The sequence below is a fragment of the Cnephaeus nilssonii genome (genome assembly GCF_951640355.1).
Source record: "Cnephaeus nilssonii genome assembly, chromosome: 1".
NCBI classification, from domain to species: domain Eukaryota; kingdom Metazoa; phylum Chordata; class Mammalia; order Chiroptera; family Vespertilionidae; genus Cnephaeus; species Cnephaeus nilssonii.
Window position 1 is genome coordinate 68,777,631 of NC_137072.1, and position 24,084 is coordinate 68,801,714.

At 39.6% G+C, this 24,084-nt stretch overlaps 1 protein-coding gene across 2 annotated transcripts in view; it reads right to left on the minus strand.

The window, feature by feature from the left end:
• FRAS1 (Fraser extracellular matrix complex subunit 1) overlaps positions 1-24,084 on the minus strand; it is a 439,997-nt gene that overhangs the window by 94,204 nt on the left and 321,709 nt on the right. For both annotated transcript variants that reach the window (XM_079772302.1, XM_079772303.1), the window contains exons 33-38: positions 16,857-16,971; positions 15,227-15,364; positions 13,084-13,116; positions 6,787-6,918; positions 5,632-5,757; positions 3,156-3,403 (exon numbers count right to left, since the gene is read on the minus strand). In XM_079772302.1, coding sequence (XP_079628428.1) covers positions 3,156-3,403; positions 5,632-5,757; positions 6,787-6,918; positions 13,084-13,116; positions 15,227-15,364; positions 16,857-16,971 — 792 coding nt within the window. The remainder of the gene's footprint in view (positions 1-3,155; positions 3,404-5,631; positions 5,758-6,786; positions 6,919-13,083; positions 13,117-15,226; positions 15,365-16,856; positions 16,972-24,084) is intronic.

Consider the following 24,084-nt stretch of genomic DNA (forward strand, 5'->3'; position numbering starts at 1 on the left):
CCTGGTTTTTGTTAGATTTTGTCCAATGGACATGATTTTTGTAATGCTATTATAAGCTATTTTTAGTTACATTTACTGGCTATTGTTTGCTTATATATAGCAATGCTATTGCTTTATTGATCTTCCATTTGGCCTCTTGGTAAATTCTTTTATTTCTAATACTTTGTCAAGAGATTCTTTTGGATTTTCTTTATAATCAGTCATAGCATTAATTATACCTAGAATTTATGCACTTTTTGTTACATTTATCCCTAGACATGTATTATACAATATTATTATAGACTAGAGGCCTGGTGCACAAAATTTGTGCACTCAGGGGTGGGGGGGGGGGCCTTCAACCTGGCCTGTGCCCTCTCGCAGTCTGGGAGCTCCGCAATTGATCCCCCTGCAGAGGGAGGCCCCGCCCACTGCCACCGGCTGGGTAGCCTGGGCCTCCCTCTATGGGGCAATCATGGGGCAATGGCAGGGCCCCCTGACCAATCGCATTGCACCCACCTTGGCGGCAGCAGTCAGTGCTGGGTCGTTGCAGCACCTGCGACCCAGGAGGGACTGAGAGGTCAGCAGTTCAGCCTGCTCACCAGTCCCCACCCACCCGAGCCTGGTGTGCGTGCAGCCTGGCATTCGGTTGTCCGTTCGGTTGTTTTGGATGTTACGGACCCTGGCTCTTTATATATTAGGATGGTATCATATTTTGAATGATTGTAGTTTTTTAATGTGTTTTCATTGTGTGTGTGTTTGTTGTTTTTTTTTTTTTAATAGAGAGTGGAAGGGAGAGGGAGAGAGAGAAACATCGATGAGAAAGAAACAGATTGGCTGCCTCCTGCATGCCCCCTATTGGGGATCAAGCCCGAAACCCTGGCATGTGCCCTGACTGGAAATTGAACCAGCAGCCTCTCTGTGAATGGGATGACACTCAACCAACTGAGCCACACTGGCTAGGGCTGAATTATTATAGTTTTGGCTGGTGCATATAAACATCATTAACTTTTTAAGATCAATCTTATATCACCCTCATCATATTACAGATGAAAAAAAACTGAGCTCTAGAGAGTTAAGTAATTTGCTAAGGATTCCTATGCCAGTAAGTAGTGAGCTTGGATTAAAACCCATCTGTTCTAACTACAAAATCCATAGCATCCCTCCCCTACTTGTTTACTTGCAGTGCATATAAACGGTGTAAAAGAACCACCATTAATAAGCAAATCACACAGAATCCCATTTCTGCCTTTTGTCTCTCCCAACATCCCATTAATGAACTCTAATTAAGAATAGGCTCACCTGCTCCTCTCCCTTTATATTCTGCTTCATTAATGATCAGGGTTCATATGGCTTTTCCAACCTTTCTGAATGTTCGCTGCAAACTTACTAACGATGCACATCTAGAAAAAACTTCCCCATTATACTAAGTATAAAATTGTTCTACAGCCCTCAGAGAAAGTTAGTATATGCTTTAGCTAAGTCTTTAAAATATGCTCTGCTTTCAGCAGGCTAGGACAGTTCTTTAGGAGTCTTTCTGCTCTAGTGGGTAAATTCGCATTCAATCAATTTCTGAAAATACACGTTCAGTTGCCAATGGGCTTGCATTTTGATATGCAGCTTATAATATGCAGTTAATGGGCAGGAACTGCTCCTGGAGTGCAATTTTGGTCTGTCAAACATTTTTCAAGCCTTGGTGATCTATTGATTAAATCTGTATTCATACATTTTTTATGAATTCATGAGTTTCATACAATTTAAGACCATAACCTACGGTAAAAATCACCTGTCAATTAAAAAACAAAACAAAATCAAAACTGTTCTGAAACTGTACTAGGCCCATGAGAAGAATAGGATGGAATACAGTTTCCCATAATTTAAGAAAAGACAATCTGAGGGGGAAATCTGTGCAAAAGCAATTGAAGAAATTGTTCCCAGGCCAATGCTTTATCTTTCATACCACTACTTAGGACTAGATTTTATAGCCAGACTCTTCAGGCCAGTAAAGGAGTACTTAAAACTACATAGTGTTATTTTTAAAGGTTGCCATGGCTGGGTGGCTCAGTTGGTTGGAGAGGTGCCCCATACACCAAAAGGTGGCAGGTTCGATTCTAGGTCAGGCCTCATCCCCAGCCTGGGCAACCAATCAATGTTTCTCACATCTCTTTCTTCCTCTTCCTCTTCCTCTTCCTCTTCCTCTTCCTCTTCCTCTTCCTCTTCCTCTTCCTCTCTCTCTCTCTCTCTCTCTCTCTCTCTCTTTCTCTCTCTCTCTCTCCCCTTTCCTCTCTCTAAAAAGATCAATTTAAAAAAAGGCCAGATCACTGCTTAGAATTTTAAGATTAGTAGAGGAAAAATTCAATACTAAGAATGACTACCACTCAGATAATCATTCTTATTGTTAAGACATTTGTCAAAACTTCTCATTATTATGTTTACATTGAGAATTCATATCTGTTTTACAACATACATAATTGAAAAATAAAATGAATTATCCTCATTCCTTAATGCTAAAGGTAAAATCAAAGAAAGAAGATGAGTTTTAATTAACAATAATTATTATCAAGTTAAGGTCAGATGAGGAAAAAAACAAACTAGAGTTCCTGAGCTTACCCTTGTCCCCCAATCACCCTGCTTCTCTCGGGGCATGAACTGGAGGCGGAGTCCGGAACCTTGCCCAGGAGGTCTGGCAGAGAGGCACTGCCAAGGGGTGAGCCAGTGTTCTGTCTAGAGCTGGACCTGAGACCAAAGCTGGTGAAGAGTGGACTTTCTCTTAGAAAAGTAGGCCATGAAATAGCATTACCTATTAGTCACTGACCAGGTAAGTTCTTCTGACATGTTCTTTCCATAACATTCTCATTTGAAACATTATGGATGGAGCTTAAAATGTGGGGACTTGGGCTTTTCTGACATTGGCAATGCTTTCTATTGACAATCACTTATCCCTACACATACACGTTGTGTGTTCATCAAGGTTTGCCCATTCACTTATCTGTGCATGAGACATTGAGAGCTGTTGTAACAAAGAGTGTAACTATTCCGAAGAGCAGAGCTATAGCAAAGTTGAGAAAAAGTTCTTTATATGGCCATCTACCTGAAGCCCCAGATACTCAGACATGGCACTGCTCGCTAGTCAGCCCACTCAGGGCGCAGAGAAAAGGAAGGCAAGTGTAAGCACTTACGATGTAAGCAAGGTGAGATCTAGTGATTACAGCTGTGCTTTCACTGGCAACGGTCATGCTCAGAGAGGCACCGGCAGCCAGCCGAGGCGCTGGGGCCCCTGACAGTGACACCTCTACTCTCACGTCCACGGTCGTCGCCGAGAGGCCGTCTGTGACCGAGATCTCCATGTTGTCCTCCCGCGCAGAAGAGCCGTCATGGAGATACTGCAGCACATTTTTCTCAATATCCTCATATGTGAAAGTGTCACCTTTCAAGAATAAAACAAATGACAGAACCAATTACTTCTGGGAATGACGCTTTTCATTTATATAACACCTTTGATCTCAGGATTTCAAAGCACATATAGGATCACAAGCTGGGAGATGGAAGCTAATTAGTCCAGCCACCCACCCAATATAGAATTCCCTTTACACTACCCTTGAAAAAGGTATTTAGCCTGTCCTTCAACACTTCTCAAGGTGAAAAGCTCTCTGTTTGACAAGGTGGCTCATTCCACGGGAGGCAGCTCTACTGTGTTTGTGTGTGTGTGTGTGTGTGTGTGTGTGTGTGTTTTAAATCTGCCTCTAGAAGATCCATTCATCACTTTCAGGTCTAGAGAATAAAGGACAAGCCTTTATTCTTTATGATAATCCTAGTATCTAATCTTGATACGGAAAAAAATTTTGAACAATAAAATAAATTATTCTTAATGAACCTCTAAGAGGTCTTTGTTTTAATTGAGAGTATAAGTTTTTTTTAATTAAAAAATATCTAAAAATTTAAAAATGTACTTGAAGTTAGAAACTATTAGTCTGGAGCACTAATTCATGATAGATTTGATATGTGCTGTGTGAAAAAGATCATATTAGTTTAGGAAAAATAGGTTTAAGCAAAATTTAAAATTAAAAACTATTTTTCTGATTTTATTTATTCATTCATTCATTTATTATTTTTTCCCATCACTATTTATCCTCTTCCACTCCCCTGCCTCTGCAATCACCACACTTGTCCATGTCCATGAATTTATCTCTCCTTTTTCTTTTTTGCTCAACCCCCCACCCCCGCCCCCAAATTCCTCTAGCCATAGCTTGTCCCTATTTTGCTTGGTAGTTCAGTTTGTTCATTAAATTCCACATGAGTGAAATCAATATGGTATTTGTCTTTCTCTGACTTTTAAAATGCAGGATTTATTAGAATTTTAGAATCTTTAATATACAATATTATAGCTTCTCAAAACTGTTTGGTCAAGGATCCCTTTTTATGAGAAATTCTACTTAGTGTCCTGGGTCTCAACAATTCCACAGAGCATAGTCGAGGTACTGGTGTTCTTGGATGTTATATTCAACTCTAGTTCCTGATAGATTATTGACTCTCATAACTGGTGTGATGTAATTAAACTAAATAATTTATTCATGCTCTGTATTAGTCTTCTAAGCCTTCTCTTTCAACACTGTGTTATGGTGATTTACTGGTGCTAGTGGTGTTGTGCTTAAAAAAAAGTAATAAAACTGATAAGTTTATTGTAATACATTAAAAAGAACATTTTACTAATATCTTTGGATTTCTATGTTAATTACACAAATATAGGTGAAATATAATGTTCACAAAACTGGGCTATGACTATTATGCTCCTAAAGTAGTTCCCTTAGGGTACTAGAAATCTATTCTAATAACCTTTTTTTTGTTCAGTAAATTTGTAAAAAATCAGCCTTGGTGACTCCCAAGTGCCTATTGCTTGTTCTCACAAATTCAATCTACCTTCAAGGTCAAACACATGCCCCCTACCTCTGCAGGGATATTCGGAATAATGCATTTTTACATGACAACTAGAAATTATATGAAGGTTTTGAGAAAGTACAGATTGTCAGAATAAGCACAGAGCATCCCAAGGTGACAACTTTCAAAGGGGTAATATCTACTTTGATATATAAGGAATGACTATTAAAAATTAGATTTAGTTATATTCTTTGTGCTTTTCTATACGTTCTAAACAATATGTGCTATTTTTTATAGCTGGAGAAAGTGCAGTAAATATTATTTTTGGAAAGCTGGTCACATCACCACTCTGTTATACTGCATAACACTATTTTAAAAACATGTTCCCTTTTTTTATGAAGATACGTGTAGTTCACGCTATCGGAATCACAGTTATAAATACTGTGAAGATTTACATATCATAGTAAGGAAACAAATTCATGTTCATGAACAATCTATAGGAGAGTGACAGCTGACAACTCCTACGAGGTTGTTCTGAATGTGTTTACTCCAGGTTTCAGAAATCAACCAATTGCACCTACAATTTGAGGAAACAGCTTCACAGTTTTGGGCATAGGAGGTGGCATAGAGAAGTCCCAAATATTTCAGCTAATGAACTAAACACTAATTCCCCCCCCCCCCCTTTCTAAGTTATCTCCTCAAAATTGCTGACTTCTTGTCTAAGACACATAAAACTGAATGCAAAGCAAGAAATCCATCGATGACAGAGTGAGCAGCTACCTGGGGCCATGGGCCCTGGGAACTCAGCTGTGTCCTTTAGGAGCACACCGTGCTCGGGCGGTTTCCGAAGCTCAAAGAGGAGTTCTTCAGGCGCTGTATCAGCATCTCTTATTTCCACCTGCAGCCCTGCGGTCAGGAGAATAAAGCCTGGTGAGAAGGTGTGCACATTAAACACTGTATTCTCTGTGTACACTGAAGCCACAGGCCAGGCTGGAAGCCATGTTGTGGGTAATCTGATAGTTATAAGAAAGCACTGTTTAATCCCAATCAACCACAAAGAAATAAAAACTGATAATACAGTCAATTCCCAAATTACAGTAGATTTTTCCACAAGTTAACTTATAAAGTAGGTAGCTCTATGCAGACACTGTTTTTATTTCCACACAAATGAAGGTATGGAAGCCCACAAAAAGGTCAGTCCTGACTAGCTCGGGTAAGTTTTCTTCCAAAAAATACTCCCCAAAACTGTCTTTCCTTTTCATTGTTTCTTCCCTTCTTCTTTCTCTGAATCGACATAAGAGCCAAGTTATTTTAACAATAGCTGCTCCTGCCCTCACTGGAGTGAGAAGTAGGGTGAAAGTGACAGTTGTTTATAAGTTGGATGATAATTGATTTTAGGCCAATACCCGCATGTAGAAACTGGATAAGAATCTGCACTTAGGATGTTCTTGGCGAAAGACTACACTTTTAAAGAGTGAGTATAGTAATAGGTAAATCACATACAAAAGAACTGGGCCAACACTAACTCTTCACAGCTTCCCAAGGTTATTGTGATCTGTCATTTCTCCCGTTACTCTTTACTTTCTAAATAGGAAATGAAGGAAGTCATTGAAAAGGCTCCCCCCTATTCTCTCTGCTCTCTGTTACTTTATATTTTAGTGATGGCCACAAATCAGTCTCCTGGAGGCTGGACAATAAATTCTGTATTATATTCCATCACTGAGCATTGGCCTCTGAAGGGTTTATTGCCTTCTCTCCATGCTATTTCTATTTTCATGGAAATGGGCAGAGGAAAGGATATAGATGAGGAGCAAGTACCTTCTGAAAGAGGAGGTCGTTATTTTTTGGTAAGCATCAAGAGGTTTGAACAGGAACCATTGCTAAAATATGGTCCCATTTTCAGAGCCATGCTTCTTTGGGGCTCCCAGTTCTTACCTACGGAAGTTCTGCCTCCTGGGCTGACCTTGAGCAGCGGAGCTGTGACCTGGAACACTGGGGGGTGCCGATCAGAGTGAAGTAAGTGAATGGTGAGGGCCATCTCCGGACTCGTGTGTTCTCCATCCGAAACTAGAGAGGTACACACACATAAATCTGCTGTAGGCTGGTCACCTTCAGGCTATTTCCATAAACGTGTAGCCAGAGATTTTTAGATTACCATAGCACTTGGAAGAGATGCTGACAAATGGGAAAAGTGAGTAAGCAAGATACTGTGAGGTACTCTAACAAAACCTTTTCTATGGGATAGCAAGAAGGGTAAAGGGCCATAACAACAAGTTCATTCCAAGAAGCAAGTTTCACAACAAGGTGATGTTGATAAATGTTAGTAGAAAGAAAAATAATACAAAACTTGTACCCTTATATGATGTTGGTAAAGGCTTTTATTTATGGGATTATGTTTTTTATTAAATTCATTCTTCCGATGTTCCAGAGAAAGATTTTTTTTTCAAGAAATCTCTTTTAGAAAGGACATGTCTGTGTCTCCTTAGAAAATAACTTTTGAACAGGAGAGAAAATGTCCATACAAATATCTCTAATGGCATATGTTTGGAAGTAAGCAGACCCATTTTTACCTGGCTGTTATGCACAACACAATAAATGAAAGACACCTTTGTGAACAAAACAGTGACCTTAGGATTTATTTCCCTGGATTACCTGACAGCCAAGTGAATACTGATCACCTGAGGGAAATGAAAGCAGAATTGCCTGATCCTTGATTCGTATTTCTACTTCCCCATAACTTAACACACCCTCGCTTCTCTGAAAGCCAGGAGGATTACCTGCACCACTAGCTCACTGATGTGTTTATTTGTAGTGGCAATTGAGAAAACTGCACTATTGATTACTTTTATTTATTTACTTTTAACTTTATTTATTATGGATTATTTTTAAATGTGTGCTATGTTTTTAGAGGGGTTGGTTATAAGAAACTGGTTTCCTTCTTCATTCTTCTGAACTTAGTAACAGTCAATAGGAATCTGATCTGTATTTTTCCAAAGAAGACATACATATGACAAACAGGTACATGAGAAGGTGTTCACATCACTAATCATCAGGAAAATGCAAATCAAAACCACAATGAGATATTACCTCACACCTGTGAGAATGGCTATTATCAAAAGCACAGTAATTAACAAGGGTTGGTGAGGATGTCAGATGAAGAAAACCTTTGTGCACTGTTTGTGAGAATGTATATTGTTGCAGCCACTATGAAAAACAGTGTGAAGGTTCCTCATAAAATTTAAAATAGAATTACGATATGACTCAGCAACCCCAATTCTGGGTATTTATCCAAAGGAAAAAAACACACACAAAAAAACAAAACACTAACTTTAAAAAATATCTGCATTCCCGTGTTTACTGCAGCATTACTTATAATTGGCAAGGCATGTAAACAACCTAAGTGTCCATTAATGGATAAGTGGATAAAGAAAACATCATATATATGTGATGGAATATTATTCAGCCATAAAAAAGAATGAAATCTTGCCATTTGTGACAGACAACATGGATGGACCTTGAAGACACACCATATGATTTCACTTATATGTGGACCCTAAAAAATGAACAGATTAGTGGTTGCCAGAGGTAAGGGATGGGAGGTGGGCGAAATGAGTGAAGGTGGTTAAAAGGTACAAACTTCCAGTTATAAGATAAATAAGCCCTAAGGATGTAATGCACAACATGGTGACTATAGTAAATAATACTGTATTGCATATTTGAAAGTTGCTAAGAGAGTAGATCTTAAAAGTTAAGCATGAGACATCACACAAACAAAATGAAGGGTAAAAACCACATAATCATATCAATAGATGCAGAAAAAAAGCATTTTTTTAAAAATCCAGCATCCATTTATGACAAAAACTCTCAGCAAGGTGGGAATAGAGGGAACATGCCTCAACATAATAAAGGCCATATATGACAAACCCACAGCCATACTCAATGGGCCAAAGCTACAAGCATCTGTTATACAATCAGGAACAAGACAGGAATGTCTGCTTTCACCACTCTTCGTGCACTGGGCGGGGCGGGGGGGGGGGGGGGAGGGAGGTGGGGGGACGGGGAGGAGGGGAAGGAGAGGGGTTTGTCCCTCAGCCCAGCCCGCACCCTCTCTAATCTGGGACCCCTTGGGGGATGTCCCTCTAACAATTAGGGATTGCTGGCTCCCAACCACTCACCTGCCTGCCAGATTGATTGCCCCTAACTGCTTCTGTCTGCCAGCCTGATCACCACCTAACCACTCCTGTGCCAGCCTGATTGATGCCTAACTGCTCCCCTGCCAGCCCGATTGCCCCCAACAGCCCTCCCTTGCTGGCCCGGTAACCCCCAACTGCCCTCCACTGCCGGCCCGGTCACCTCCAACTGCCCTCCCCTGCTGGCCTGGTCATCCCAACTGCCCTCCCCTGCTGGCCTGATCGCCCACAACTACCCTCCCCTGCCAGCCATCTTTGACCACATGGGGACAGCCATCTTGTGTGAGGGCGTGAGGGTCAATTTGCATATTACCTCTTTATTATATAGGATAGTACTGGAAGACCTAGCCACAGCAATTAGATAAGAAGAAATAAAAGGCATCTATAATAATAAAAGCATAATATGCAAATCGACCGAAGGACCGAACAGCAGAACCTTCCAGACGACCACGCTATGACATGCACTGGCGGCAGGTCAGCCAAGGTGGGTGCAATGCACTTGGTAGGGGAGCCCCGCCATCACTCCATAATTGCCCCGCAGAGGGAGGCCCAGGCCAGCCAAGCGATCGCACCCCACACCTGTCGCCCACAGAGGGAGGCGATCGATGGTGGGGGAAGGGGGGGCAGCCCCGCACAGATGGCAGGCAGTGGCAGTGGCAGCGGCGGGGGTGGGACCAGCTGCCGGCAGCCAGGGGAAGGAAAGCCCCGATAGGCCCTGGTCGCTGTCCAGGCCTAGGGACCCTACCAGGGGTCCGGATTGCAAGAAGGCGCAGGGTGGGCTGAAGGACACCCACCCCCCCAGCCTCTGTGCATGAATTTCATGCACTGGGCCTCTAGTCTAACTATAAAAGAAGAAGTAAAACTGTCATTATTTGCAGATGATGAGAATCCTAAAGATTCCACCAAAAAATTACTAGAACTGATCAATGAATTCAGTAAAGTAGCAGGATGCAAAATAAACCAGTTGCATTTCTATACAACAACAATTAACTATCAAAAAGAAAAACTAAGAGTGCAATCCCATTCACAATTCCATCAAAGAAAATAGACAGGACTAAATTTAACCAAGGATGTAAAAAACCTGTACTCATAAAATTATGAAAGACTGAAGAAAGAAAATGAAGGAGATACAAATAAGTGGAAGCATATACTGTGTTCATGGATAGGAAGAATTAACATCATTAAAATGTCCATACCACCCAAAGCAATCTATAGATTCAGGACAACTCCTATCAAGAGACCAATGGTGTATTTCATAGAACTAGGACAAATATTCCAAAAATTTATAAGAAAGAAAAAAAAAAGACCCTAAATATCACAGCAATCTTGAGAAAGAAGAACAAAGTTAGAAGAATCACACTATCTGATATCAAACTATACAACAAAACCATAGTAATCAAAACAGCATGGTACGAGCATAAAAATATACGTACAGTTCAATGGAACAGAATAGAGAGCCCAGAAATAAACCCAGGTCTTCGTGGCTAATTAACATTTGACAAAGGAGGCAAAAACATATAATGGAGTAAAGATAGTCTATTCACTAAATGGTACTGGGAAAATTAGACAAATATATGCAAAAAAATAAAACTAGACTACCTTCTTACACCATACACAAAATAGATTAAAGACTTAAATGGAAGACTCAAAAACCATAAAAGTACTAGAAGAAAACATAGGCAGTAAAATCTAAGACATTTTTGGTAGCAATTTTTTTTTCTGATATATCTCCTCAGGCAAGGGAAACAAACAAACAAAAAAACAAATGGGACTACATCAAACTAAAAAGTTTTTGTACAACAAAATGAAAAAACAACACACTGAATGGGAGAACATATTCACCAATGATATATCTGATAAGGGGTTGACATCCAAAATTTATAAAAAACTTATAAAATTCAACACCAATAAAAACAAATAATACAATTAAGAAAATGGGCAAAGACCTAAATAGATACTTCTCCAAAGAGGACATACAGATGGCCAATAAACATATGAAAAGATGCTCAATGTCATTAATCATTAGAGAAATTCATAATGAGATACCATGTTACACCTGTTAAAATGGCTATCATCAATAAATCAACAAACAAGTGTGGGCAAGTATGTACAGAAAAGAGGACCCTCGTTCCCTGTTGGTAGGAATGCAAATTGCTGCAGCCACTGTGGAGAGCAGGATGGAGTTATTTTAAAAAATTAAATATGGAACTGCCTTCTGACCCAATGATTCCACTTCTAGAAATACTAGTATATCCAAAGAAACTCAAAACACTAATTTGAAAGAATATATGCACCCCTATATTTAATTACAGTAGCCAAGATTTGGAAGCAGTCCAAGTGTCCATCAGTAGATGAGTGGATTAAAAAAGCTGTGGTACATTTACACAATGGAATACTACTTGGCCACAAAATAAAGAAGGAAATCTTACTTTTTACAACTGCATGGCTGGACCTGGAGAGTATTATGCTAAGTGAAATAAGCCAGTGGAACAAGACAATACTGTACATTGCTTTGGCTTATACAATTATTGAAAGACTTACTCTTTTTTCTTTAAAAAATATGTTTTAAAAGAGAAAGCCAAGTACAATATGATTTTACTTATATGTGGAATCTAATGAACAAAATAAACTAACAAACAATATAGAGACAGATTCATAGATACAGAGAACAGACTGACAACAGAGGGGAGGGAGTTGGATAAAAAAGCTGAAGGGATTAAGCAAAAAAAAAACACACAAACAAACACCAAAAACATTCATAGATGGACAACAGTATGGTGATTACCAATGGGAAAGGGGATAGGAGAGGGTAAAGGGGGTATAAATGGTTATGGAAGGAGACTTATCTTTGGGTGGTGAACACAATACAATATACAAATGATGTATTTTAGAATTGTACACTTAAAAATCTAATATTAAAATGTAATTTTATTAACCAATGTCACCCCAGTAAATTCAATAAAAAAGTTCTCATCACAAGAAAATAACTTTTGCAACTGTATATGGTAACTAATGTTAACTAGACTTATTGTAGTAATCATTTCTCAGTATATACAAATATCAACTGATTATGTTGTACACCTGAAACTAATACGTTATATGTCAATAATATCTCAATAAGAAAATTTAAAAACATGACATAACATTAAAATTTACTGTTGATTCAAGTGTGATTTTTAACCCTCAAAGAAAAAAGGCAGATCTGGGAGTCTGAGGAAGGTGGCTCTCACTCCCACCAAGATTTACACCTACATGAAAAGTGACAGGACTTATGGATGGTTGATTCTAATGGAATAGTCAATCCTAACTAGACAGCTATTTAAGGATGCCATTTATAATCAACCATCCTCACTCTAGACCTAAACAAGAATGCTTGTCTCTGTTTTGACCAGCATAGATGTCAGATCTGACTCTGCTTTTGCTTGCCGGCACTCAGCTTCTAGTGGACTGTGAACTAAAGCTGGGATGATGTCTCCTACACTCAGCTTTCACAACTCACTCTCTGGGCCATAACACTTCTCCCTCCGGTAACCAGGTATTCAACGAAAGGCTCTACTTAAGACTATATACAACCACTTTCATTAGGTGAGTGTCACACAGAGATGATCATGTGCCAATCATTGTCCTGGGAACTTTACGTATAATTATGACTTATTTTCCCCACTGATGGATGAGGCATTTAGGCACAGAGAGGTTAAGAAACTTTCCCAGAGTAGGCTGAACCCCAGACAGTGTATATCCAGAGTCCATCATCTTAACCACTATTACCTCTTTTTAATAGGTATTTGAACAAGTTGAAATGGGGCTCAAACAACACTAACCTTTAGTATCCTTGGTGGATTGTTTTCCCTATGAATACAAAGTTAAGGTATGACTAACTAGCCATGTGATTATTTTAGAAGAAACTTGTCTCATGTAACTTTTAAGCAGTTCTTAGAAAATAGTTAAAAGTAATGATGAAGAGAGGAAAAAAAAAAAAGAAAGGACTAATAAGGAAAGGAAAAATTCCATTTTCTAATAAAATTGAGATTAAAATCTTCACCTGTGAAGTGGAATTTCACCGATTCTGGGAGACCTGCAAGGACAGAAGAGAGAAAATCAGTGTACTAAACATCTTGAGGTCAGAAATAGATGGGGAAGGTATAAAATATGTGGCAGAGGTTAGAGAAATAAAGGATGTTTTCATCTAAATTATTATACTTTAAGGAAAGGCTACCAGGCTGTTTGATAATGTTATGTTGAATTTAAAATTAGTGCCACCACTAATTTTAAGTAACCAAGAGGACCACAAAGTGCTATAATTTTATATCACAGCAGTCAGAGTGATTTATAATACATTCATTCAGATCCCATTTTATCAGTACATAAAACCTTACAAATCCGTGAGTGTGGGTGATGTCATATATCACTGACAAGGCTGTCGGGTGGGTCAATTCCATTGTAGAATTGAGTGATGCCTGGGACAATGAGTTACACACTGTAACAGTGTGAGAGATTTATCTCCTGGCATTTACCCCATAGATTATACAGGACAGGGTTCTGCTCTCTCTAAAGAGGCTCCAGGAACTCAGGCGAGTATAATGGATATGGAAATAACTTCAACCAGGGCTGACATGTTTTCTTTTCCTCTAATCCCAGAATATCCTGAGTTTCTTGTAAAGTAGGTCTTATAAAGTAGGGGTTAGGGAACCATGAACATTTTCAAGGGCTATTGGTTACCCAGTTACTAAACATTGGGGATACTCCTTAGAGAAGCGGCCTACCTCTATCCTTAGAGATTTTCAATCTAATGGAGTAGTTAATCATGTCCTAGACAATTACAGTTGTATAAATAATGGCAATCATTACTTAAATGTTGCCCATAATTTAAAACAGAACTCTAAAATTATTTTATCCATGTTCAACTCATCATAAGAAATGAAAGGCTTTTCCATATTATCAAAGTTAAAAATAATACTGTATATTAGTTGTATTACGTATACCTTAACAATCATAAAAAAAATAGCTTCAAGATTTTTAGAATCATTTCGAGGCACAGAAATAGTTAGAGTAGGGACTCAAGCCTCCTGCTTTCCCGGGAGCAGCTCTGATGACTGGGTCAAGGGGAGACATAAGGGGTGGTAAGGATTAAGTCTATCTTGGCTTAGTGGCAGGGCACACACTGGCTTCATTTTAAAATTCAGTTATTCTTTTACTTAGCCTTCTCTTCCTTTAAAAAGGTACCTCCTGACAAATCCGTGTTTTAATCCCAAAAGGTCACTTGCACTCTCCACTCCTACGTGGGATCTTCCCTGAAGCACTGCAGGATCCTTCTCACTGTATTCCTTTCACCCACATGTCCATCCACCCTGGCTTCCTCCTCAAATCCATTCATATCACTGCAGTTGAAGAGTTCCTTATGAAAAGACATCCTCCTAGATCCTAAACCCTCCACCGGGTTCTTGTTGTTGGGATAAAGATCCAAATCTCTATAAGTGTACAGAGCCTCTAAGGTCTGGCTTCTGTCTCCCTCCAGATCCATCCCACTCTGCTCAACCATTCACATTCCAGACACACTGGACTTTTGTTCAATCCCAAGAATACCACATTCGCTCTCTCGCGAGGGACTCTGCACAAGGGGTGTGTGTCCTTTCTTCAGGAATGTTCTATAACTAAACAACCCCAATATGCACACTTAGCCTACTTAGCTTCTCCTTATTTCTCCCAGGTCCATACCACACTGGGTAGCCTCCACTGAGCCTTCAGTCTAGGTCAGCAGTTACATCTAATTCCACCACTTATCAGAACTCTTATCTCAGTCTGCAATTAAACACAATTAAACATTCATTACTGGGATTATTTACCAAATTCTGTCTCTGTACTTAGAACCCCAAAGTCGCCAAGAACAGGATTCATGCCTCTTTTTGCTTATCACTATATATCCAAGGCCTCACTCAGTGATTGCCACATAGTAGGCATAAAATAAATATTTATTGAAGGTATTCCTGGATGCATGAATAAATTAAGAAAAGGGATGAACTGAGCCCAAGGTACATATTAGCCTGCAAGTCTCGAGCTATTTTGAACAGCTATAAAGCAGCATCACCATACTACCTAGGAAGACGACAGGAAGAGTTAGGGTGAGCCTGCCATGAAGAGCCACAGAGGGTAGTTTAGGTGCCTGAAAATAGAGAAGAAAGCATTACCAGCGAAGGAGAAGGCCATGATTTCCTGGAGGTGGGGGGCTGCCGTGGGAGGGCGGTACATGATTTTGCCCTGGTTAATATCTTCCTGTGTGAAATACCGGATGGGAGAGTGAGGCTGGTCCCTATGTTCGATGATACCTGGGGAGAAGGAGACTGGGCATGAGCATCAACCGTAGTTCTGGATGACTGAATTAGCTGCCTTTCCCACTGGTCAGAGTCTTTTATCCTTCATCAACCACTGCTCTCAGGTTGTTCTTGGTTTACTATTCTCCTGTTATTCAAGAAAATGCAAATCTGAAACCCAAATAGACTCTTGACAAGGAATCGTTGACTATAAGCAACAGAAAGACACAAACTGCCCCTACTGTAGCTTAGCCCAGGTAATTCTGCAGAAGTCATAGACACTGTACTACAATTATGAGATTTTTTCAATTGAGTTTAAGTTCAAAGGTCAAGGTGACTGGGCACAGACTGGTCTCCAGGTGAGCTGCAGAGAGATTTTTATCTATCTACCCTGTTTCTTTCAGGAACTCCTTAGTCTCTGTGATGATCTCTGGCAACAGTAATTTGGGTCTTGACCATTCTAAGTCCTGGATTTACAATGATCACTTTGCTTGTGATAAATGCTTTAGGAGTTGCCTAGTTGCCTGTCATTTCTAAATTTTGCAGGTACAGAACTGATGCTGCATCTTTCATGTCCTTTTCCAAAGGAGGACATGAATGAGGCTTAGTGTTGGACTAATTCAACTTCTGAAGGGCTGAGAGATAGTCTATCAGGACGCAAGTCTGAAAGTACTTCATCTCTCCCCGGCAATGCAGGAGAACGACTCTAGCTATGACTTAGCAGGGTAAAAAAAGGGGATGGAGACTTTTAGACTTTTAATTTATTTGGATTTTATCAAAAGGGTAGTGGGGTTTTTAGACTTTGATTTCTCCTTGGGAATTTGATAATCTGAAAGGCTTACATTTAGGGCAGTGACTGGTCTTGGAAGAGCAGCCTCAGAGATGGAAACAGAATTATCTTAATAGAAGCTGATCTCCTCCCCACCACCTCTCTTGGGCATAGGCTTATTAGTTAAACCCAGCATTCAGAGATCTTCAGGCTGAGGACTGATGGTAGGGGCCCACCTCTCCTCTGACTGTAGTTCACATTTCCATGATCCACTATGGGAGGAGGAGAGACTTACCCAATTGGGAAAGGGACTGGGTATGGGTGGCTCAGTCCCCTCTGAACTCCCTGGCAGAGCTCCTTGTCCTTAGCACATTCTCTGGTCTGCTCACCTATAACCACACCAGGGCAGGCTCTGTCCCTACAGACAGTGCCTGTGTCTGTCCAATTCTGCCTATGCACAGGCGGGGGAGCTCAATCCAGTGAATGAAGTTATATGCACACTATGTTCTCCAGTACAACTCCGTTGATACCAAAGTTGACACATTCTTCTCCATAGGTCTGACCACAATGTCTCTCCCTTTCTCAATTGGTTCTAAACTCACAGGATGGGAACAAGGGGTATCAATAATTGTTACTTCTGAAAATTCAATAAGTAGAAGCAGACAAAACTCCAGAGCTTTTAAGACTCATCAACAGCTAGAAGACAACACTTAAGAGATCATTTACTGCACATCTTACCTTGAGTTGGATGCAGAGGTAAAGTGACATTGTATAGAATCTTTCCACTTGGCTTCTCAGAGTTTACAAAAGAGAGAGAATGAGGCTGAATCACAGTCAGGTCATCTTCCCGAGCCTAAACAAAGTTTAAGAAGGAAGAATGGTCAGAGGCAAAACGAAAGTCAGAGGCAAAAACAAACCTTATTAAAACAAACAAACTCACTCTGGGCTTTTAAATTAGTCGCACAGAACAAAATGTTCTCTGATTGTTCAACAGAAGGGGCTGGTCTTGCACCACAGACTGGTCCCAGCCTTGGGAATCTCACAGGATTATAGTCCTCTTCAGGTCTTCTTGCACCCTGGCTCTTCTCTGCCCTGCCCTCTGCCCCAGGTTTATGCTGGTGCATGCTCTGGGAATCCTAATATGATCACTTTCCCTACGTGGAGCTCACGGTGCTGCAGGTTTGAAAATGAGCCATCACAGCTGGATATTCTAGTATTCACAGCTGGATTGCTACATCTTTGCTCCTCCAACTTAATGAGCTAAGGTTTCATCTGGTAAAAAGTTCCTTCTTACCCTCCCTCCCCGCTCCCTAGCTTTGCTGACAGGAACTTTGATTCTTTCTGTTTTGGTTTGTGAGTTTTTTTGAAACTGTGATGGTTTCAAGGACTAAAGATGAACTCAAAAACCAACAGAGCCTCATCATTTGAGTTCAGAGATTTAAGAATTATTTATTTATTAAAGTAAATAATAAAATAGCCAATATTTCTTTGTCTCCATTCCACTACTCAAACGAACTAGATATTGCTTTTCTCTTCTAGCTTTCAGAACCCAATGAAGAAGACTCAAGCAAAATTAATCAGAAGGCCAATGTGTACGTAGCTTTTACTATCCATTCACCTGTGAACATCAATCACTGACTAACAGTGACAACACTCAAAAAAAGGGGCAGGGGGAGAGATACAGAATCCCAGGACCAGGCATAACAGTGAGTTGGGGACAGCAGCAAACACACAGTGGAGGGAAGAGAGGGGAAAGTAATGTGAGCACGACTGGGTCACACATGCTGTCAATAAATCAGAACGAAAATATCAGGCTCTTTGCAGGCTCTTCCTAACTGACCCCCGGACGGTTAGAGTTTGACAGCCTCTCCTGCTCTTTGAAGCTTTCCTTCTTTCAGAAGGAATTCCCTGTTTAAGAAAGTAGGGCTCAGTAATTCTCATGGAGAAGGGCGTGATGTTCTTCCTTGTAACCACGAAAAGATTGAAGGTTACAGTTGCTCTTTTAATTGTCCCCAAGGCATATTTGTCCTGTGGAGAGGCAGCATTAGCAGGTTAGGACAATCCTCCTGTCCTAAAGAGTCATATTTCAGACCATTGCTCAGCTCTGGAATGTACAGAGCAAGGAAAATCTGGACTGCAAAATAGTACCTGGTGTCTCACCCTAAAATAAAACAAGTAAGGGCAACAAGTTAAAAATATATCCTCTATATAAGGTGTTTACAGCCCATGAATGTGTGCACACAGCTACAAATGTGGACACGCGTGTGCACAGATACATGGACAAAAAGGTGCAGGGTCAATATCTTGTTCAGTCTATTTGCCTCCTTCGTAATCTCAAAAGCATCACAATGACTGCAAATCCTGAGTATTGTGAGATATTTTTAAAAATCTGGATGTTCCTAAAACAATAAAGTGATAAGAAGAGAGAATTAGCATGGACATAGGACTATGGGAAAGAGAAATATGTACCAGCCAAGGTAACCGATATTCCATATCCATGAAATTTATGGATACTATTTCTCTACTAATAGAAATATACACTAGGTAGAAAAAGGACTTGATTCTCCAAAGAAAGCAATATTAAGGTTGAGATGTATCAAAGTATAATCAATTTTAATATTGCCTATTTGGAATGTTCAATACTCATCAATTAAACATAGTAAGAAATGAGAAATTAAATTTCATAGAAATCATTACAGAAGACATTTTTTATTCAAATATCTGTCAACAAGAGAACCTTACAGAATAATGAGTTTATAATACCCATATTACTTTTGCATATATCCAGAATCCAACCACTTTCCCCATGGCCATTGCCACCACCTTGCTGGGTTACCTGGATGGCCTCCCAGCTGCTCTCCTGCCCCATCTCACAGCCCCCAGGTTATTTCAGCACGGCAGTTAGCCTGATCTCTTTAATAAGGACAGTATTCCTCTGCTCAACACCCTCAATGGCTCTCCATTTTACTCAGAATAGAAGCTAAATCCCTATAATGGTGAGGCCAGACATGATCTGTCCCCTTCGCTCCCCCACACACTTAGCACATCCGTGAATTCATGTCAATTACACTTGCTTTCACTCTCTCTGCTCCAGCCCTACTGGCTTCCTTGCTGTGCCTTGAACATCTAAGCAAGCTCTCAATTGGATGCCTGTAAACGCATGGTTCCCTGGGCCTGGAATGCTCTTTTCTGAATGTGTATTTGGCCATCTCCCTCACTTCCTGCAAGTCTTTCTTGAAATGTCATTGTCTTAATAAAGTCCACCCTGACCACATTATTCATTTATTTATTTTTTAAAACATTTTTATTGATTTCAGAGAAGGGAGAGGGTGAGAGAGACAGAAACATCAATGATGAGAGAGAATCACTGATGGGCTGCCTCCTGTACCCTCCACACTGGGGAGTGAGCCCACAACTGGGACATATGCCCAGACAGGGAATTGAACCGAGACCTCCTGGTTCATAGGTCAATGCTCAACCACTGAGTTATGCCGACCACCTTATTTAAAATTACAACATAGGTCTCCTCTGCCCCCACCACTGCATTTCCGACAGCCTTGTCCCTGACCTACTTTTTGTTTTACCATAACACTTCTCACTAACTTGCTATATGTGAGTTATTTATTTTATTACTTATACCTAAGAGAGTGTAAACTCCATAAGAACAAGGATTTTTTTCATTTATGGGTAGATCCCAATCACCTAGCATATGGCACATATCATTACATGATAAAAATTTGTTGAGTAAATGAAACATATCATCATAAAAAGATTAAGCTAAGAAATAAAATAATAAAATACTTTGTATAATAACGTAATAAATAACTTTTTAGAATACTTTCCGTTGCATTTCAATGTCATCTGAAGAATTGGATGGGGGAAGGGGACACATTTTAACACTTAAGCTTTAGCAAAGTGTGCATAACTTAAACTTCTAGGTCAGGATTTACAAACATTATCATGTCACCCTCTATTTAAAAAGACCAATTTCACATGTTGACTGCAATTCTTGTAAAGACAAAAGCCCACAGTGGGCCTGAGAAATCAGGCGCCCATGAATAATGAGATGAGATAAATAAAATGGAGGTCCTACAAGAAATTATCTTCTCCCATCGTTTATTAGTTAGTACAGCAAATTAATTAATTCATATATTCATGTAGCAAATTATAAAGAACCTACTATGTACAATGTACCAAGCAAAGACATACAAGATGAATCAGATATAGACCCTTTCTTCAAGGAATTCTAGTTTTTTGGAGGGGAAAATCATAAAATAAATCTAAGGTAGGAAATTCTGAGTGGTGTGAAAGGCTCCGATAAAGCACAGCAAGAATACCAAGGGTAAACAAACATTTCCAGAGATTGCAGATAATAATTCTATTAGTTTTTGACAGGTCTCAAGTATAAACATGGACACAGAAGCTGGCTGCTACACAATAAACAGAGCAAGCCCAGACTTGAGTCTGCATCACAAAAGAGATCATCTAACTGGATCCCTGCTGGGCCCAATAGTGTGGTCTTAAGAGAACTCTGCTACAGCAATCACTCTGAAAACAAAGGAAACCAGGAAAGAAAAGCTTATTCAAGGCCTTTCCCACAAGTGGTGACTTTGGCCAACCCAACCCTGAGTATTGCAACCATTTGAAAAATGAAATAATAAATAATATGTCTTTCACATTAAGAGATAATAGAATTTATTTGCCCTTTAAGAAAGGAATGGGAAATATGATGTTCAAATTGTGTGTGTGTGTATGCCCATATGATTAATTTATGTGAATTTGAAGGGGATACAGTTTAGGGAGTTATTAATTATGGGAAAGTAGGTCTGAAAATATTCATTTAATCAGCAAATATTTACTAAGCAATTACTTTATATATGGCATTGTGTGAGATGCTGAGAAAGATACCAAGATTAATTAATCAAAGGTTTTGCCCTTAAGTATTTTCCAAGTCAAATAGTGGATGATTACTTGGAAATCCTTGAGTTGATGTGAATCTATTAACTCATTTGCAGAATCTTATACTATCTAGGCTATGATATTTATTGGTAATTATGCATGTTTTTGGATCTCATTGCCCATATATACTATGTATCCTAAATGTATACATATCATATGTACTTATATAGCTCTGTATCTTATAATATTGTACATATGTATATACATATCTTATATATGTGTGTTACATATAATTCTGATGGACACAGTAAATTAAACCATAAGATCACATTTAGAGGATCTTAGATTTGATGAATAACATAATTACAGAAAGGCCACAGAACCAATTTCAATTTAGATAGTATTTGATTATGTTGCTTTTCACTCTATTCAATCTTTCTTAGTTATGTTCCAGTCATGTTTGTAGTTAACCACTACGAACCATTAGTGATTCTTAATAGTTTCTCTCTCATCCAGACTATCTACTGATCTCCTAACCACCCTTATTAGACGCACCCCAAACAGAACTCATCATGACTTCCACCCCTCCCCCTAAAGTCCTCATACATTCCTATCTCAATCAACGGCATCTTTTTTGGGGAAAAAAAAAAGTTTATGTGAAAATAAATAATTTACAGATTCTTTAAAATGCTTTTGTGGATGAAACTTGATTTTTTTTTTTCCCTTTGAGATTCCACAGTATGTCCCATGTTTCTATGTCTCTCGATCTATTTTGTTCAACAGTTTATCTTGTTCATTAGATTCCATATATGAGTGAGATCTTGTAATATTTGTCTTTCTCTGACTGGCTTATTTTGCTCAGCATAATACCCTCCAGGTCCCTCATTGCTGTCTCAAAGGGTAAGAGAGCCTTCTTTTTTACTGCTTCATAGTATTCCATGGTGAAAAGGTACCACGACTTTTTTGCCCACTCATCTGCTGATGGGCACTTGGGCTGTTTCCAGATGCTATAAACATAGAGGTACATACATTCTTTCTGATTGGTGTTTGGGGTTTCTTAGGATATATTCCTAAAAGTGGAACCACTGAGTCAAATGGCAATCCATAAGTAATTTTTGAGGAAACTCCATACTGTTTTCCATAATGGCTGCACCAGTCTGCATTCCCACCAGCAGTGTACTAGGGTTCTCTTTTCTCTACTTCCTCACCAGAACTTGTCATTTTGTTTATTTGTTGATTGTAGCCATTCTGACAGGTCTGAGGTGACTGCATCTTAATATACTCAGAAATTGGGGCTTTTCATCTTCCTCTCAAATCTAATAAACCATGATATCCGGAAATATCTCTTATTCTTTCTCTAATGTCCCCCCTCACCTTAAATACTTTTAAGTGTATAATACAGTAGTGTTAACTATATTGTTCTGCAACTGATTTCTAGAAAGTTTTTCCACTTGCAAAACTGAAACTCTGTATGGATTGAACAAAACTTCCCTTTTCCCTCTCCCCACCTCCACCCCTACCCTCAGAGGGACAACCACCTTTGTCCGATTTCTTTAGATAGCCCATATAAATAGAGTCATCAGAATCTGTCTTTTTTGTGACTGGATTATTTCACTTAGTACAATGTCCTTAAGGTTCAATCATATTGTAGCATATGACAGGATTTCCTTTTTAAAGGTTGAATAATACTCCATTGTTGTGTATACCACCTTTTTTCTATCCACCTACCTGCCAAAGGACATTTAGGCTGCTTCCACCTCTTAGCTGGTGTGAATAATGCTGCAATGAACATGGGTGTACAAGTATCTCTTCAAGATCTCACTGACTTTAATCTTCGTTGCCACTGCATGGTATCATGCCGCTGACCTTTCTTGTTCTAGAGGACTGCAGTGGCCTACTTCCCTGCTCCCTATCTGGTCCCCATCTAGAGTATTCTCTACCCTGCAGCCAGAACGACCTTCCTAAATTGAACATCTGATCAGCTTGCCTGTCTGCTACATAGTATTTGTCCCAACAGCCTTTCAGGACACAGTGGAAATCCCTTCCTTTTATCTTAAGGCCCTCCATGATGTGACTTTCATATACTGTTTCTTCTTCACCTAGGAATTTATGCGCCGGCCACATGAATTCTTATTGCTCAATATGTCATGTTCTCCTACATCTCCATCTGTTTTCACCTGCTGTTCCTTTGTCTACAATGAATGTCCCCCCCTATTTCTTGAAGTGGTTCTTCAAGCAGAGCAGCAGCAATAGGGGTACCCACCTGGGAACTTGTTAGAAACTCAAATTCTCAGCCCTATAGCAAATGGACTGAATTAGAAAACTTTGGGGTAGGCTCTAGCCATCTGTGATGTAACAAACACTGTAGGTGAACCTAATGCAGGCTGAAGTTTGAGACCCTGCTTTAGAGACAATCTTTCACTTCAACCAGCTTTGTTCACCCCCCAGAAGAAGCCTCCCATGACCTTGCCACCCCCCACTGGGTCAGGTGTCTCTTATTTGCTTCCATATCATGTCCCTGTCATGGCATGTATCATTTTATTGTCAGTGTTTGTTAATTTGCTCCTCTCCCATTTTAGACTATAAGTTCCTTAAGAATAGAGGCTGTATTTTATGGTCATCAAATCACCAATGTCTTCTATAGCACTTGGCACAAATTAGGGGCTCAAAATGGATGACTGAAACCCGGCCTGTGTTGCTCAATGGTTAAGCATCAACTATGAACCAGGAGGTCATGGTTCAATTCCCAGTCAGGGCACATGCCCAGGTTGTGGGCTCAATCCCCAGGAAGGGGCTTGCGCTAGGCAGCCAATCAATGATTCTCTCTCATCATTGATGTTTCTCTCTCTCTCTCCCTCTCTGAAATCAATAAACAAATATATTTTAACAATTAAAAAAATAAAAGAAATACAAACTATGTATACCTTATGGCACTGAAGATTAGGCTAATTGCATTTTATGGTAAACTAACCTTTGTGATATCCTAAATTGGACAGACCTAGTTTGAAAACTAGCAACCTTAGACCCTAAAGGTCAAGGAGCTTGAAATGTCTAGTGGTCCATAGCA